Genomic DNA, 16,986 nt, shown 5'->3' with positions numbered 1-16,986 from the left:
AGTTTTGAGCATAGATATTTTCTTATTTTCTAGGACAGGCTTTTATAAAATGCATGTTTTATAATTTTATAAAGCTATCATTCTACCTCTAGTTAGATGCCAGTTTACAAAGCCATGGACCAATATTAAGTACTTGGGATTCCTGATTCATGCATGACAAAAATAGTCGCACCCATCTAAGCATTAATAATTAAGCTTGCAATGAATATCTGACGATGTGAGAAAATACAAAGTATAAAACATCAAGTACTACAAAGATATTTTAAAGAACAGTCTTTATTTAATAACTGTGTTCCTGAATCAAAACTTCAGCATAGACTGCAAAGCAGAAAACATAGTAGCAATTATAAATATCACATCAGCACACTGTAAGAGCTTTTTGGCGTCTGAATTGAACAAGGAGTGCAAATTGCTTTAAACTGTTTTGGCCAGAAAGGATTAATCATGGAATTTGCCTGGCAAAATTTCAGAAGTCTACATCACTATAGAAAAACAATAAAATTGTGTTGTACTATACAAATGTGTTCCATTAATAATTTATCCATTATTCAAGAAGAAACATAGCATTTTCTAAGCTTTTTCTCACATTGAGACAATGACAGCTGAGTGCCCATCCATGTACACTAATTGTGCAACAAAAGAGAAATAAGTCATTAAAAGCAGAGTGAACATTTGAATGGAAAATATAAGACTGGAATTATTTTTATATAAAGTGGCACACTATTTTCTCAAGACATAAAATTTTTATGAAATGAAATTAAAATTTTGAACATGATCTAAATATATGCGTTTTTTTTGCAAATGTTTACTTTACATAATGCAAAAGTGGCGTATGATCAAATGTATTGACATTGAAGGTTTCATTCTTATTCACATTTGCACAAAAGGGAACCCCATTATCTGTACTTGAATTATCTACAAAAAAACATAAAATTGGGTGGCCAGTGTCACCAAGTTCAATATTTAAAATATTTAGAAATCCTCATTGATATTCAAAATGCTTATTGATTTTAAGTCACAATCCAATTTTTAATTTGATTTCTGTTGTCAACCGAGCTGACTTAGGGAAAAAACTCTGGCTACATTTGGGCTGAGCATGAAAATGTGTTTATCTGTAATAATGATTATGTCGTAGGCATATTAGTTCCATTCCCAGTCCAAGACAAGAGACTACATTCGTGCACAACGCTATGCTACAGCCAAATCTTAACACAGGCTAGTAGGATGCATTCAGATTTAATGCCGAAATAGACTATTGGGTATGGGAGATATTGAAATTAAGTATATCTTCCTTCAACTTTTATTATCTTAGCCTGATTTCTATTTCCAGATTATTATTATTATTATTATTATTATTATTAAGTTAACCTAAGAGCTGAGGAACTCTGAGCTCTGAGACAGAATGCTGATTTGAACTTCACACCCATTTTTTCTACTGTTTATTACAAGGCATCTTAAGTTCTTTCATCCATACAAATCAATGACCCGGTTAAGAGAAATGTGCTATAAAACCTGAACTATAGAAATTATTGGGGTCAGGATTTAATTTATTGCCTTACATTAAAAGAATTTATCAATCTAATCATTTCAGGTATTGAAATGATTTGCATATGGTCCCTTTTAATGTAAACATTTGAGGGAATTGCCACAGATTTTGGTTCCATAAATCAAAATTAATGTCAATCTAACAACTGTAACTTGAAGTTTATACAGGATACATAGCCAACTATAGTTTGAAAATTGCAAGAAATAAGACAGGAAATCAATATCGGAAAGGAGATTGGACATAATTAGGAATGTTCACAATTCAACTTACACATTTTAAAATTGAAAAAAAAAAAGCTATTCAATATCCAAATTAGATTTCATCAACAAATAGAAATCAATCAAAATGAATGTATCCATCCATAAAAGCAATCACTATTTTACAACTGTATACCACAGTTGTTCTCAACTTGTGGTCCACGGACCTCTGGGTGGGTACAATGTCATCATAAGAGGGTCCGCAAAGACTTGAGGAAATGTTATATTTAAATCTTGAGTTAAGTCTTGGTGGTTCATGGACTTGGTGTGTGGCCCCAAAAGATATTTAAAGGGGGTCCCCTGGTGAAGAAAAGATTGAGAACCGCTGTGGCACACAGTAATATCCCCTTCCCATGCCAAGCACAGTAGTCTTAGATCTGTAGAGCAAACTAAGATAGTAATTATACAATTATAATTATAGCAATTATACTAAGATAGTAAAACACTACAAATTGTTTGCATTTTGTCAACAAAATATTAATTTTATAACTTTAGGCTATACAACATTATTTCCAAAACCCTCATTCCTATAAGCAGCTGTTTTAAATTTGATTTGGATATTAATTAATTTCACTGTCTATATTATAGTATACACGTGCAATATTACTATAGGAATTACTATAAAGATTTGCATTTATATTAAGTTCAATTTGATTTAAATTTAAATTAGTTTTTGAAAAGGCATGTACCCGACGGTGTTTTCAGATATATACATACATACTGGTTTACAGACAAATACACTACTAGGTAAACATACTTTTCCTCCAGTCTTTCCCTCATTGCTATAGAAAATACTAGTTTTTCCATATTAGTCAGAAACAAGTGAAAATGGAAATCCTGCATAAATATTTAATATTACTCAAAGTTATTCAGTAATGATTTCCCCCAATGATATATCTATTTTTATTTTTATTTAGAAGATCCTTAAGATCCTTAGTGTACGTCCCATAAATTTGTTGAACATATGAAGCAGAAAAGCCTTATAAATTTGTTGAATTTCATTCCAAATTGTGATAGCAATAAAAACTGTAAGGCAAAACACTGTAATCACAGTCCTGTTGTATTCACATTTCTCTGTCTTCCTTAGATTCTAGTCCAAATATTCTGGTTTATATTTTCCAACTTCTTTATTCTTTGCTGTTGTTTTAACTTAATCCATATTATTACTGCAGATTTGCTCAGAAATATTCAATGCAAGATATAATTATACATTATATGATTATATATTATATCAAACAGTTAAAAGTCCATGGAGATTCTCAGTCCTTCAGATGATGGTTGCCCCAAAGGTGCTTTTTCAAAAGGCAACTGGACTTTGTTTTTCCTTGAAAACATTCTGAAGTGAAGAAGCTTCTTGGATGTGAGGCAAAACATTTCCAAGGAAAATCAAAATCTGGTTGCCTTTTGAAAAAGTACCTTTGGGACAATATATTAAATAGTTACAGAGATCATGAATTAGTGTACCATATTAAATTTCAGCAAATACATTATGTAAAATGTAAAATAATTTTTTAACAAATTTAGAACAAAACTTAAATTTGTGAAATTGTCCTAACAGATGTTGTATGGGTCTCATGTTGGCATGTTGTTAGTTATGCCAGTTCACACTGTTACTAAGGGTAGGGTTAGGGTTCTCCCTGTCTGTAGGGAGCTTAGCGTTGCCAGAAGCAATCGAAGCTTTGTGATTGCTAGATGTTTCAACAATGGCAGAGTTTCTTGAATTGCGATGTCCTTGTCAACTCTGTAGTCTGAGCTGAGGCTTCTTTGTTCATAAACAAACCTAAACCTTGATCTAGTAGTGAAGAAGCCACTGAAACGCCTTGGCATCAAAATAAGAACCATAAGAGTAATATAAAAACATTTGATATTTATATTAGCTGAATAAATATTAACAAAAGATGAAAGTATGCAATTAGTAATGAATTATATACAAATGTGGATGCAGGCAATTGACACATTATGTTACAAATAAATACAGATATATGGCTGATGTGACAGTATGTTACACCCAATTACATAGACCAAACAGCAACATTTCACACCCCAAAGCATAATGTTCCCATAGTTCTTTTCTCACTACATACATGTATAACCTGGTTCATAAAATACGTGGTTTTGGTTTATAATAAAAATCTACATCGTGATTTATAAAGCAAACCATGTCTTACCATGTCAAGGTTATTATAACTTCATCAGTAAATGCCAATATGCTTTCTAAATACCATTTTGTAATGAGAAAGCAGATCCTACCATCAAATCTAAAATATGTCAAAAAGTATGAATTATATGAATTAAGTTGTTTCCAGATGACAGGTGTCTACTTCTAACAATCAAAAGAAATTGTGCAAATGCTCCTTTACCCCTTTTTCATGTATGTGTTGGAAAAACTGAAAAAACAAAATCAAAGCAATCTCCGGGCCCCTGAAATATTATTTAATTTCACATTAAATAAAAAGTTTCTGCCCAAAGAATGCAATATTTTCTATATAAGCGTTTTTTAAAAAAATATTGACTATAGGTAGAAATATACAACATATTTTTACCAGTTTTATATTGTTTGTAGTATCTTTCTATTTCTGCCATAACATTGGATGTATAAATATTAACAAATGCAGGACAACTTGTACATATTAGATTTCTTTAAAAAGCTCTAATTTAGTCAGCTTTTGGGAAAATTTTATGAATTTCAGTCTGAATGTCCTTACAAAGCTGATGCTTTTTGCTGAAGAAACAAATTGTTTTTTTCTTATGGTAAACAGATTCAAATTGATAGCAGTTATGGATTAATAGGTGCCTATCAATTTGGAAATAAAAAATAAGGAAGTTGTAGATGCCTTTTCCTGATTATTTGTTCTATTCAGTCTTGTATAATTAAGCAATTTTGAAACTGTTTACATGTACATAGTGTTGGTTACCTTTCCTTGAACCCGCCTGAATTGTCCAATACTTGTGGAGTCCCTGAAGCTTTCTAAACTGAATGGGCAAGTGACAAATGACCAAAACAAACTAAGCAATCCACCTAGGAGATGTTTTGAGGGGCTGCTGCAATGGATTGTTGGAAATTAAAACCCACCCCTCTCCTAGGAAAATGAAATATTTTAGGATATATTAAAAGGGCCACTAAAAAAATACAAAAATTAATCTAGCTGTTTCAGCTGCAGGATTTGCAAGTTAACATCGGTTGCAAGAGTGTAAACCAGTGGAGTCAAACCCCTGGTGTAAACCATAGATCACGGGTGTCAAACTCGCTGTGTCACATTGCCATCGCGTGACATTTTGCAATGTTTTCCCCATTCGTGGAGCTGGGATGGGCGTGGCCTGCGCCTGATGCATCCAGCCTGTGGGCTGCCAGTTTGACACCCCTGCCATAGACTGAATCATTAACTAGAGTAGGTATTATCTCCCATTCAGGAACACAATATAAAACTGAACCACCCATTTCAGGAAACATAAAAGCAGGTAATTCTGAATCAATATTTTGTACAATATAGGAAATATAAACTGAATTAGTTTTGCCACAACCTTGATCTTATATCCATGCTGAGAAAAATAGGAAGAGCAAAATTCAACAACTGCATTGGCTGCCCTAAACTAGAACATCTCAGGTGGAGAATGAATGCATATGTTTATGTACAAGTAATCCTTAATGTACAACCATAATTGGGACCAGAATTTCCACTGCTAAGCAAGGCAGTTGTTAAGTGAGCAGAGCACAATTTATGATCTTTTGCCATAGTTAAGCGAATCACTGTCTCCACCTTACCTAAGGAAGTAATCTATTAGACATGGGTTCAACCTCATGAATACACATTGATTGTATTAAAACTGGGTTCACGCAACACATTAAGACTAAAAGAGATTATGACCCAATGTGATATGCAAACCCATTCAATATCCCCTTGTGGTGGGATTCAAATTTTTTTACTACCTGTTCTATGGGCGTGGCTTGGTGGGCGTGGCAGGGGAAGGATACTGTAAAATCTCCAGTCAGAGGTGGTATTTGCTGGTTCTCCAAACTACTCAAAATTTCTGCTACTGGTTCTCCAGAACTGGTCAGATCCTCCCAATTTCTCAGTTTTCCCTTTAAGGTTTAGAAACAACTCCCATGCAGGGCGAAGGAGTAACATCCTTTCATCCAGGTGCTTTCTACCACAACGCTAAATATGTTAAGAGCCTACTGTTTTCTACTAGACCCAAGTTGTTTGAAAATCCATGACGGTCCAACTAAAAATGCAAGAGACAGGTGGGGGGTACATCCATTTCCCACCATTTATATGCTACATTACTTGCAGAGAAGTCTTGGTTTTGTAGAACTACTCTAAGTGTTATTTCACAGGAAAAGAGTTAACTTGGGAGTAAAAGCTTTCTTCCATGTTCACATGACACAGTTGATTTAGTGATACCCCCTCTGCTAAATAGGTTACAGAATTCACATGACATCAGCTAACCTTCGTTGACTGGGTTAAAAGGGCGAAAAAAGGGCCCTTAACATAAAATAGCGTCATAGCAGAAGCTTCCTAGATGCGAGGCTGTTACTTTTTTTTTTTTTCCTTGAATGGGAATTGTTTTTAAACCTCGGGCCTTGAGGGAATAATTTCCACATCACTGAGCCTGCCCAGGAATCTTTGCTCACTCTTGGAATTCAGGGGAATTTTTGGAGGATGCTCAACTCAAAGCAAGTATTCACCAGTATATACCACGCCAATACGCATGGCTCAATGTAACTCCTGTGCAGCAAAAGCCACCAACTTAGTTCTCGGAATTGTGATAAAAATAAAAACAGCAATAAAAAACATTAGGTTTTCGGTTTGTATAACCATGCGTGGACTGTTTTTGTGTGGGGACTTTTTTTCTCCCCCTCACGTAGGCCGTCTTCGTCATCCTAGGAAAGCAAGGCCTGGATCAATGAAACGCATTGTATCTTATAGAAATCGAGACGTCCTGAGCAGCTTTTCCTGGGAAGCGAACATCCCCCACGGAGCATGCGGAGATCGCTCCTTCCTTCTATAAACCGTCCGCCTCAACGTAAAGTTTGCTAGGGCTTCGTGCAACCTCAGTTGCGTCTGCGCGCCTTGTTCGCGAGATTTTCAAGCTCGGGTTGGTTGGGTTTTTTTTTCCCCTTCCTCTATAGCAGAAGACTCCGGGAACTTTCATAGCCGTCCAGCTCGCCGTCCGCCCACGCAGAAGCCGTTTCTTTCAAAGACCCGCCCATCCTCACTTCGAGCCGAGCGTCAGTTTTATAACCCGCCATCTGCCTCAGAGCTCTTCTCCGTCGGGAGGAGGCGGAGGCAAGAAGCCCGCCGGGCGGATGCCTTCTTCCTCTCCCTCCTTCCTTACGCGACGAGAGTAAGCGCGCTGCTGACTGGTTCGCCCTGCAGGGGAAAAGCGGGCCACGCTGGAACCGCGACCCCGCTCTCTCTCCGAAGGGCGTTTTAGCCAGGCTGAGGCTTCCGGCGGCAACGTAATGGACAAGCTATAAACCTTGAAGCACGCCAAAGCCGGGCCAGCATCCGCCAGCAGCGCCTGAACGCTGCTCCGCCCTCGCCGGGCCAGAACCCTCCCTGCTCGGGCTTTGCCTCCGCCTCCCGCTCCCTCGCAGCGGATGCTTTAAAGACTCGTCCCCGAGCTGCGCGGCTGTTAGGCGATTGGCTGCCGCCGGCCCGCTCTCGTTCGCTCCTTGGCGCCGGCTTTCGCTCGCTTTTGGGGAAACCGAGGGGGGAGTGTGGGGAGGATAACGGAGGGCCCAGCGGAAGCTTTGCGGCTGACTAGCCTGCGGCTAGTCCGCGCACCAAGCCGTACGCACACGTGTCGAGACTATTCAGACAGAAAGCGTAGGTCTGCGGAGGGTAGGACAGCCGGCTTCCCCCTTCCCTCCGCGGTACCTCAGGGACCGCTGTCGCCTTGGCGCCCGCGATACGAAGCGTGTGGTGTTGCTGCTGCTTCCCGCAGTCCCTGAGACTTCGAGGGTGCTTCGAGACGGACCGAGCGTGGTCCTTGTCTGTGAGGACGTGAGGTAAGAAAGCGGGAAGCAAGGCGGTGGGGTGGGGATAGCGGGGATGGAGACTCTTCCCCCCCCCTCCTTCGGCTCTTCCCTTGTCTCGGGTTTCGAAGAGGGGGACCCGGTAGGCGGAGGAGCGAGAGGGGCCAGCAGCTGCGAGATCATCACCTGGCGTGGCGGCGGCCCTAGAAGGACCTGGGCGGAAGGACCGGGAGGGAGGGAGGGGCCGCGCCGCGCGGTTATTGCCGAGGAAGTGCGGCGTGTTGCCTCGCTTTCTCGAGGGCGGCGGAGTGGAGCCCGGCAGCGGCGGAGCGCCATTTGGTTGTTTAAAGCGCCCCGAGCGGCAGCCGACCGTTTTGTTTGCTTGCTTGCCAGAAACGAAGGGACTTCATTGAACCAGCCAGAGCCGCAAGGAGGTCTGTTCCGGCCCGCATTGTCGCCGCCCGAGGAAAAGCAGAAGCCATGGAAGCAAAGCCTTCGCGCGCCTCCTCCCCGCCGCCGCGCTCCGGCTCGCCGAAGCTCAAAGCTGCAGCAGCTGCTGGGAGAGAAGGAGGAGGAGCCGCCGATGCAGCAGCAGCAGCAGCAGCAGCATCCACAGGCGCGGAGGAAGTATCTCGTCCGCCGGCGAGTGACGGGGATGCACCGGTTGGCTCAGGCGACACATCGACGGACCTCGCGAGCGCCTTGGCTCCTGGCTCTGCAGCCGCTGGTGATGGGCTTTGCAGACCTCTGGGTCCCACGCCCAGCCAGAGCCGCTTTCAGGTGGACCTGGTGGCAGAAAACTTGAGTCGGGCGGCCATGGCAGAAGAGGCGAAGACGACGGAAGGGACCTCTGAAGTCCCCAGTGATGGGCATAAGAAAAGCAGTGAGGAAGCAAAAGGCCGGTTCCGGGTGAATTTCGTGGACCCCTCAGCTGGAGATGACAACTCCGATGAACCTGGAGGTGGTGGCCCAGAAGGCTGCAGCGTCAGCTTCCAGAATGGTGGTGACACAGTTCTGAGCGAAGGGAGCCTACATTCCGGGGGAGGCTCAGGAGGGCACCATCACTACTATTATGACACTCATACAAATACGTACTATCTGCGCACCTTTGGCCACAACACCATCGATGCCGTGCCAAGAATAGACTATTATCGGCATACCGCTGCTGGTCTAGGAGAGAAACTTATTCGACCCAGCCTTGCCGAGTTGCACGATGAGCTGGACAAGGTGAGTGATGGTGAGCAAGTCAAGAACATCTGGTAACCTCATTTGGGATAAAAAATGGGGCATCAGGCTGATGCAGTGTCATGCTGAGAGTATAGAAGTAGAAAAATATGGTATTTTACTAAATGAGATGAGTTTTAGCTAGAATCTATAAAAAGTTACATTTTCTATGTTCTCTCTGCTTGGACTTTGGCTTTATAGATATGCATTGCAAATATATTTGCTGTCTTTCCTTAGGTTACATATTGTCTCATGTTTGTGCAACTTTTACATGGAGCTAGTATACTTTATAGGTCTGTAAAAGTTAATGGAACACTACAGCAGTACTTGCCTGATCTAAGGTAATATTTCCCCCAGATTTCTTAGTTCATTTTAGGTTAGGACATGGGATTAAGTAGTTGCTGGAGAAACACAGTGTAAATCTCTACATGTTGTAATAACAACCAAAGGCCATCTTCAGATAGGCCAGAAGAAATACCTTTATCTCTATTTTGTATCACGCATCCATATTAATATTCTCCTCCAGCTTTCTGGTTTTCTGTATGCTCTGATTATTTCCTGATGCCAAGTTCTTTGTCGGTCAACTGGCCAGCCTTACTGCAATGTTCATGGATTTATAAGCTGTTTATAGATATGTAAATTATGTTTGAGAGACTATTTTCAGAATAACAACTTTTTAGCTGTTACATAAATAATTTAATAACGCAGGCTACTTTAAAGTTGCATCTTTCCACTAGGTCAGAATTAAACATCCATTTATTATAATATGATGAATTTAAACTCAGCAGCTTAAGTAGTTCAACTATGTAGGTCTGAAACACATTTAAAGAGTTTATAGTTCATTATGAATTTTATTTGTGCTTATTTATATTGTATTTGAAAGTTTTGATAACTTTCTGAGCTCTTGTCTTTTTGAAAAGTACAATGTATCAGTTATATATTAGCATTTAAAATAGAATTCTGCTTGGTAAGTATGTTATGAGCCATTGTTAATAGTTCATGTTTTATTAAAGAATTAAGATTTCCCAAACAGAATTGCATATTGAAGCTAAGCTATTGAAAACCTATTTGCTTAATTAATATAAAGGTTAGATAGTTTATTGAAGCAATATGTTAAATGTTAACAATAAGGTAAATATACAGTGGAAATCTGGTTTCCATCTGGTTAACAGCCTTTTAAAGATATAGTCATTGTAGCTCATGGGGAAAATTTGGTATGATGAATGTTGAACAGATATTACACTACCTTATCCAATAAAAGCTTGCTCCAAAATTTATCTAGTGCCTAGTGTAGTATGGAAGTATTATATTAGTAGAATATAAGTGTTCTTTTCCTGTAACAGTGCAACTCTATTAACTTCAGAATTCATTGAGTTGGCTTGGAGCTTAGGATAGACATATTAAAATCTATTGCTCTTGAATATTGTCTAAATTAGAGTTCCATTTTTTCAGGAAGCATATTCTAAGCATGGTAATTTGAATCTAAATACATAGTGTATTTATGGAAGAAGTAGGTTTTTGTCTTGAAAGAAATGAAACAGGTTAAGCAGATAGTTTTAGATAAATGAGTATTTCCCATTAAAAGTATACATAGATTGCATTTTAGCAGTTAGAAAAATTGCTACGCATGTATAAGCAATCTTAAGATGGGCAGTATACTCTATAAATGTAAATAAATGGTTAGTAGTTTAAAATTTTAAGTTAATGTAAATAATCCTGCTTAGAAAGTGGTTATGTTATTTGTGTGTGAAAAATTAATGTAGCTTTCTCATCAAGAAATCTTGCAGGATTAAGGAAATACTTAGGAGTTGTGGTTATGTTGGTTGTGTGAGGTCAGCCTGCTCTATAGAATTACATGCAAATGTGGCATGTTTGAAGATTACTGTCAGGTCAAGAGCTGAAATGTTAGCTGGATGGCTTTTTAAAGCTTGCTTAATCATCTGGCTAATTATTATTAACTTAGCATTAAATGTAAGCAACAGAAAATGTTAAAGAGGGGTAGATACCCAAAGAAATATATCTAATGAAATCTTAAGCCAAGCTGAAATGCACCAATTCAATTGGTCACATTGGTTCTGCATTATTTTATATCTTTTTAGAGTTACCCTGAATTGAGGGGTTCCTTGACAAGAATTCTTTGAAACTAGTTATGCATATAGTACTACTGGTAGTTCAGGTACTTTATGATATCAAGTCAGCTGATGTTATAAGAAGGTTCAGTCAAAACTAATGCATCACTGAGTAGCAGATGCATTAATCATCTTGGCAATCATTTTGGCTTTGCTGTATTGTATGGCATGCGATCTTGTCAGTAACATTTTATGTTAAAATTTGAATAAAATATAATTTCTCATTTCTTAGAATATTTTAAAGTTCATTTATGTTATTTGGGTAGATGAAGAGTGGTTGACATTTTGATACAGGTAGTTTTATTTGTGGATATATATTGTATAAAACTAGTGAGAGTCAGGATTAATAATAGATTATTAACATTTACTAGTGCTGAAAACTAGTACATGCAGTTTAAAATAGATGCAGTTTAAAGATGTCATTATGCTGATTGTAACAAGTGTATTTGGACTGAAAACAGCTGGTTTGATGAAAATCATGAGACTGTTTCAGCAACACTCCAAATTAAGAACAAGGCCTAGAACAGCGGTCACCAACTGGTGGGCTGTGAGAAAATTTTGGTGGGCCGCAGAGAAATCTCACCCCAGAGCACCCCCCCCCCCAAAGCAATTAATCCAGGCTGCGCAGAAACACAAGGCTGCTCAGCCCACATGGCCCACAGGACCCTCCCCGCCCACTTCTTACCCAGCAAACTTGTCTGATAAGTTGTTTTTCCTTTTTCCAACCATCATCTGTTCTGCTGTGCCGGGAGATTTAGATTAGCTAGGAAGCAGGAAATGGTTGGATTTCTTGCTTTCTAGCTAAGCACAGCCGAACCTCCCTTAGGATTGAAGGTTTGCTTGCAAGCAAATTCAGTGCAGACTCATGGCAAGCAAATTTGAGAGACTGAGCTAGTTGATGGCAGATAGATAGATCACTGTATGGTTCTGTGAGCAACTCAATCTGCCTGCTTTGCCTGATTTTGGATAAAAGTCACTTTTTAAAATAAACAAAATCAATATTTACATACATGGTGTGTTGTGAGTTAATTTTGTGAGTTTGCTCGCAAGCAAATTTTATGTGACAGACTGAGCTAGCCAATGGCAGATAGATAGATTTCTGAATGAATCTGTGATTCTGTGGGCAACTCAATTTGCCTGCTTGCTTTGCCTGATTTTGGGTAGAAGTTGCTCTTTTTTAAAATAAAAAAATCAATATTCATATAAATATTTATAATATTTACCTACAAGCCATGCCCAGCCAGTCACATGACCACCAAGCCACACCCACAAATTAGGCCACGCTCACAGAACCAGTTAGTGGTCCCTGGGATCTAAAATTATGAGTTTGGTGGTCCCTGAGGTCCAAAAGGTTGGCGACCCCTGGCCTAGAAGACAGGCAGAATGAACTGTCACCTGTCTTAAAGAAAGGCAAGTTTAAGTACCTATAGAAATAGAGGATGAGTGGCAGCAGAGAAAAGCTGAGCAGGTGGAACACTGCCACCCGTCATAAAGTCAATTCATGGCCCTTGTAAATCAAGATGCTTCCCCTTGCTGTTATCTGATGGGCTGAGCTTGATCAAAGATGAGGAATCAAAAATCACTAGGCTAAACAATTGTCTAACCTACTGGATAGGCCGTCCACAACTGATCCTGATTTCCTACAGCAGATTTTGGATGCCCTAGGCCGGCCTGCCTCCCTCTACTGATCAGATCAAGACAGTGATCTTGCAGATGAACTCAAATAAAACAAGCGGGCAAATGGTATTCCTATTGAGATCTATAAAGCTTTTCATCTAAATGCCTTATAATTGTTTCAAGGAAGACATTTAGTTCACGGAGGAGATGCCTGATGATTTCTGTGATGCCCTCGTCATAGCTCTCTTTAAAAATAAGGGAAGTTAATAAAACTGCAGAGATTATAGGGGCAGCTCGCTGCTGTCCATTGCAAGATCCCTCCCCCCCATTCTCCTGAGTAGACTTGTCACTGTTTTGGAAAAGAACCTCTGGGAGCCACAATGTGGCTTTTGGCCAGAAAGAAGTATAGTAGACATGATATTTAGTGTAAGACAAATCCAGGAGAATTTCATTGAGCAGAACAAGCCTCTTTATTCTGTTGTCATTAAGTTGACAAAGCCATTTGACACCAGAAACAGGGAGATTCTCTGGATCATCCTGAAACATTATGGATGTCCAAATAAATTGATTGAAGTTGATTCAGCTGCTCCACATCAGAATGACAGAATAGGTCCTTTACAATGGTGATAGGTCAACTGCCTTTACCATTTCCATTGAGGGTAAAGCTGAGTACTCGCCCCAGTCCTGTTCAGTCTGTCCTTTGCTTGAATGTTGTCCTTTGCTTGCATGTTGTCCTATGCTGTCCAAGGTCTGAAAGAGGGAGTTATATCAGATACCCATTAGATAATTCTCTTTGACCCTTGTCCCTTGAACATATGAACAGATGGCATCTATACATTCAAAAATAATGATTGCTTATGATTGTGTGCACTTAACGCACAAAGACAGTGATCTAGAATTGATGTTAAATAAAATTTTAGATATTGGTATGTTATTTAGCATGACTATCAATCTGAATAAGACTGAAGACTTTGCCAGCTGTGTCAAATACCAACCCTATAAAAGATCACTGTTGATACCCAGCTAACTAATTAAACAGCTTCAGATGCCTGGGAAGTATTTCGATCTATGTGTCTTTGAACAAAGGAATTCACCCCAGGATCAGTAAGGCCAGCCAGATTTTGGGGCAGTTGTGTACTAGAGTGCTTAATCATCACAGTATCCAAATCTCTACAAAGCTGAAAGTCTGTGGAACTATAATTACTCTTTCTCTCCTATATGGATATGAGACCAGAGACAACGGGTGAGACACATTCAGAATGGATGAGCATTTATGTCTAATTAGTAACTGTATGGTGAATTGGAGACCAGAAAGAGACCTCAAGCTTTTCTCCTCCATGCTGCATTGAGAGCCCAGGATGGGTTGACTCCTTCCATTTAGCTGAGTCTGTACTAAGATATAAAAGCCAGCCCCGGGGAGAGACCCCAGCTTTTGACTCAGCTCCTTTCAGTCAGTAGCTGTGTTTCTGAAAGCGTTCTGTTAGATAGCACTCACCAGCGATCTTCAGTACTTTTTTTCCTCACTTCAAGCAGCTTCCAGGGCAGCTGCTCTTCCAGGAGAGCAGGGCTCCTCTCCTGCAATGTTGGGAGCAGCATTACAGAGCTCTGTGCAGGAAAGCTGGGCAGCGTCTGTAGACCTCCCCCATGCCTGAGGTTCGGAGCAATCGTAAAAACAATCGGCAAACTGATAAGAGCACAAGCCAGCTGATCATGTGGCTGGTTGCTGTATTTTTTCCTTGCTGACTTCTCTTGGGGCTCTGTATAGCCTAAGGAGCGATTCTTCGATCTTGGAGCCTGTTTCCTGTAGTCAGCAGCCATCTTGGATTCAAGCCTTCCACCACGAGGTGAGTGGCCATTTTGTAAGCTCGGGGGCCATATATACCCTAAGGGGCTTAATAGAAAAATTTATAAACAGCTTCTTTCCAATGCAAGAGCCTTTATTCTACAAATGGAGCAAGATAAGGCTCAGGCAGAGCTTTCCCCCCCAGTGGAACAGTCTCTTAAGCCCAATAAGAGAAAAAGACATAGGCAACGCATCCAATCAGTCCAGAGGGAGGTTGCTGCTAAGATCAAAGCTAAGGCTCTATCCCCTAAGAAGGCAACTCAGGCTGAATTGAGGGCAGAGAAGCGCAGACATGCAGCTCTAGAGAGGCAGTTCAACAGAACTATTCAGAAGGGAGTGCAACTACAGCATGTTTCAGGTGATACTCATGGGCCCCAACCAAACCCTCCCAGGAGAAGAGAAGTTACCTATGAGCTTTTCCATCCTCCATCCTGGTCTCCTGAGGCTCTTGCAGTACAATCAGATCCTCAGGATCTAAGCAGATCTGGGCCTTATTTCCAACAGGCTTCTGTGCCCTATGCTCCTCTCCCTTCCTCCCTCCAGGCCTCGAACCTCTCTTCAATCTAGGCCTGAAGCCACCTTCACTCCCACAGCAGCGGGCTTTTGTCCTTCTGCCTCTACCTTTGAGCATAGACCAGGGGATATCCAAGATGTTGTCTCATTAGCCATTAGGCAGGGATTGGCTGAAGGCTTCAAGCAAATTCTTCAACCTCTGGAAAGGGTTCAGGCCCTTCTCCCTTCTCAATCTATAAGTTCCTTGCCTCATCATCCTGATTTACACAGGCCCCAGGACCTCAGGGTCCATTCTTCTCTACCAGAATGAGAGCAGGTTGATGAGGAAGGAAGGCTTTCACCATCTGAACACAGTTACTCTTCTCATTCAGAGTGTGAAGAGGGCAAGATTTTTGACCAAATCTTTCAGAGGAAGAGGATTCTCATCCAGAGCAGACATCCTCTGCATTGATCTTCAAACCTACTCTCTTAAGGCCATTACTCAGCAAGGCCTTGTTTACTGCCAAGCTGTCGCCAAAGGAAGTGGCTCCCGAGCCACAAGGAAATCCCTCTAGCCAAGGGGCTTCACTCTTCTCCAAGCCTGTAGTGCATGCAGAGGTTTTGCCTTCTCCCATTTTGTTCCTGGACATGGTCAAGGAACAGTGCGCTTCTCCTTCGGCAGGTCCTCGCCCATCTTCTCTAGATAAGCGTTTCTACAATGTCAGCACAGCTCTGGACAATGCCCTGGCAGTGCCTTCTGTTGACATTCCGGTTCTGGCCTTGTTCGCATCTTCTGGCACTCCCACAGAGCCAGAACATATCCTGAAACCGGATGATAAACGCTCCAAACAGACCCTCAGGCGCAATTACCAGGCCGCTGCTTGGGCTGTTCAGGCTTCAACAGCAGCATCCTTTTTCACGAGGGCATCCATACAGTAGCTGTACCAACTCCAGAATAGATTGCCTACTTCTGACCTTCGGTCTCACCAAGACCTTAATAAGATTATTGCAGCGGTGGAATTCACTGCAGATGCCACTCTCAATTCCGCCAAATTTGCATCCAAGGCCATGGCATCTTCTGTAGCAGCAAGAAGATTTTTATGGCTCCAAAATTGGCAGGCAGAGTCACGCCGAAAATGGAAGCTGGCTTCATTTCCATTCGCAGGCGATAAGCTTTTTGGCGATGCTCTGGAACCTTATCGAAACCAGAAATAAACGTAAAATTCTCTCTTCCTCTGGGAAGAAAGCCGACTATTGCCCTGCTCCTTATCGCCTTTCTGCCTTCCGAGCGGAGACCTCATCTCGCTTCCCACGCTCTCACAGGCCGTACTCCCAACGCCAAGACCAATGGGCGGAAGCATCCAGCAGGCAACAACCTTCTACTGGTAAATGGCCCTTTTGGGAGGGAGGGGGGTCATTCCTTCCAACACTCTAAGTAATCCCTTGTTCTTCCCACCCATCGGAGGTCGCCTAGCCTTCTTTGCCTTCTTTAGGAGGAGTCAACGACGGATGCCTGGGTGCTCAGCACTATTAGGTCAGGGTTACAATTGGACTTCCTAACGCCACCCCATCAAAAATTTTTGGTCTGTCCTGTCTCAGGACATTTCCAGGCAAGCCCTCATGAATCAGGCCATTCAGCACCTTCTTGAAATCAGGGCTATTCAACCTGTTCCCCCCTCTCAATGGGGACATGGGCATTACTCTCGCCTTTTCATTGTTCCCAAAGCCTCGGGGATGGTGAGCCATCCTTGATCTAAAATTTCTCAACCAATTTGTAAAATACAGGTGATTTAAAATGCAAACTCTGCATTCTATTTTAGAGAGTGTTTGGGAGGGCGACCTCCTCTCTTCCATTGATCTCACTGACGCTTACCTCCACATCCCAATTTGGCCTCATC

At 41.2% G+C, this 16,986-nt stretch overlaps 1 protein-coding gene across 3 annotated transcripts in view; it reads left to right on the top strand.

The window, feature by feature from the left end:
* Nucleotides 1–3,655: 3,655 nt before the first annotated feature.
* SLC12A2 (solute carrier family 12 member 2) overlaps nt 3,656–16,986 on the top strand; it is a 65,375-nt gene continuing 52,044 nt past the window's right edge. For 2 of the 3 annotated variants that reach the window (XM_026703956.2, XM_026703954.2), the window contains exons 1-2: nt 3,656–7,816; nt 8,177–9,010. In XM_026703956.2, coding sequence (XP_026559741.2) covers nt 8,264–9,010 — 747 coding nt within the window. In that variant the 5' untranslated portion in view covers nt 3,656–7,816; nt 8,177–8,263. The remainder of the gene's footprint in view (nt 7,817–8,176; nt 9,011–16,986) is intronic. The other variant, XM_087926890.1, reaches the window with a different exon arrangement.

The sequence above is a fragment of the Pseudonaja textilis genome, chromosome 2 (genome assembly GCF_049901715.1).
Source record: "Pseudonaja textilis isolate UNSWEBS1 chromosome 2, rPseTex1.2, whole genome shotgun sequence".
Classification (NCBI taxonomy): domain Eukaryota; kingdom Metazoa; phylum Chordata; class Lepidosauria; order Squamata; family Elapidae; genus Pseudonaja; species Pseudonaja textilis.
This window is presented reverse-complemented; position numbering and strand designations above follow the sequence as displayed.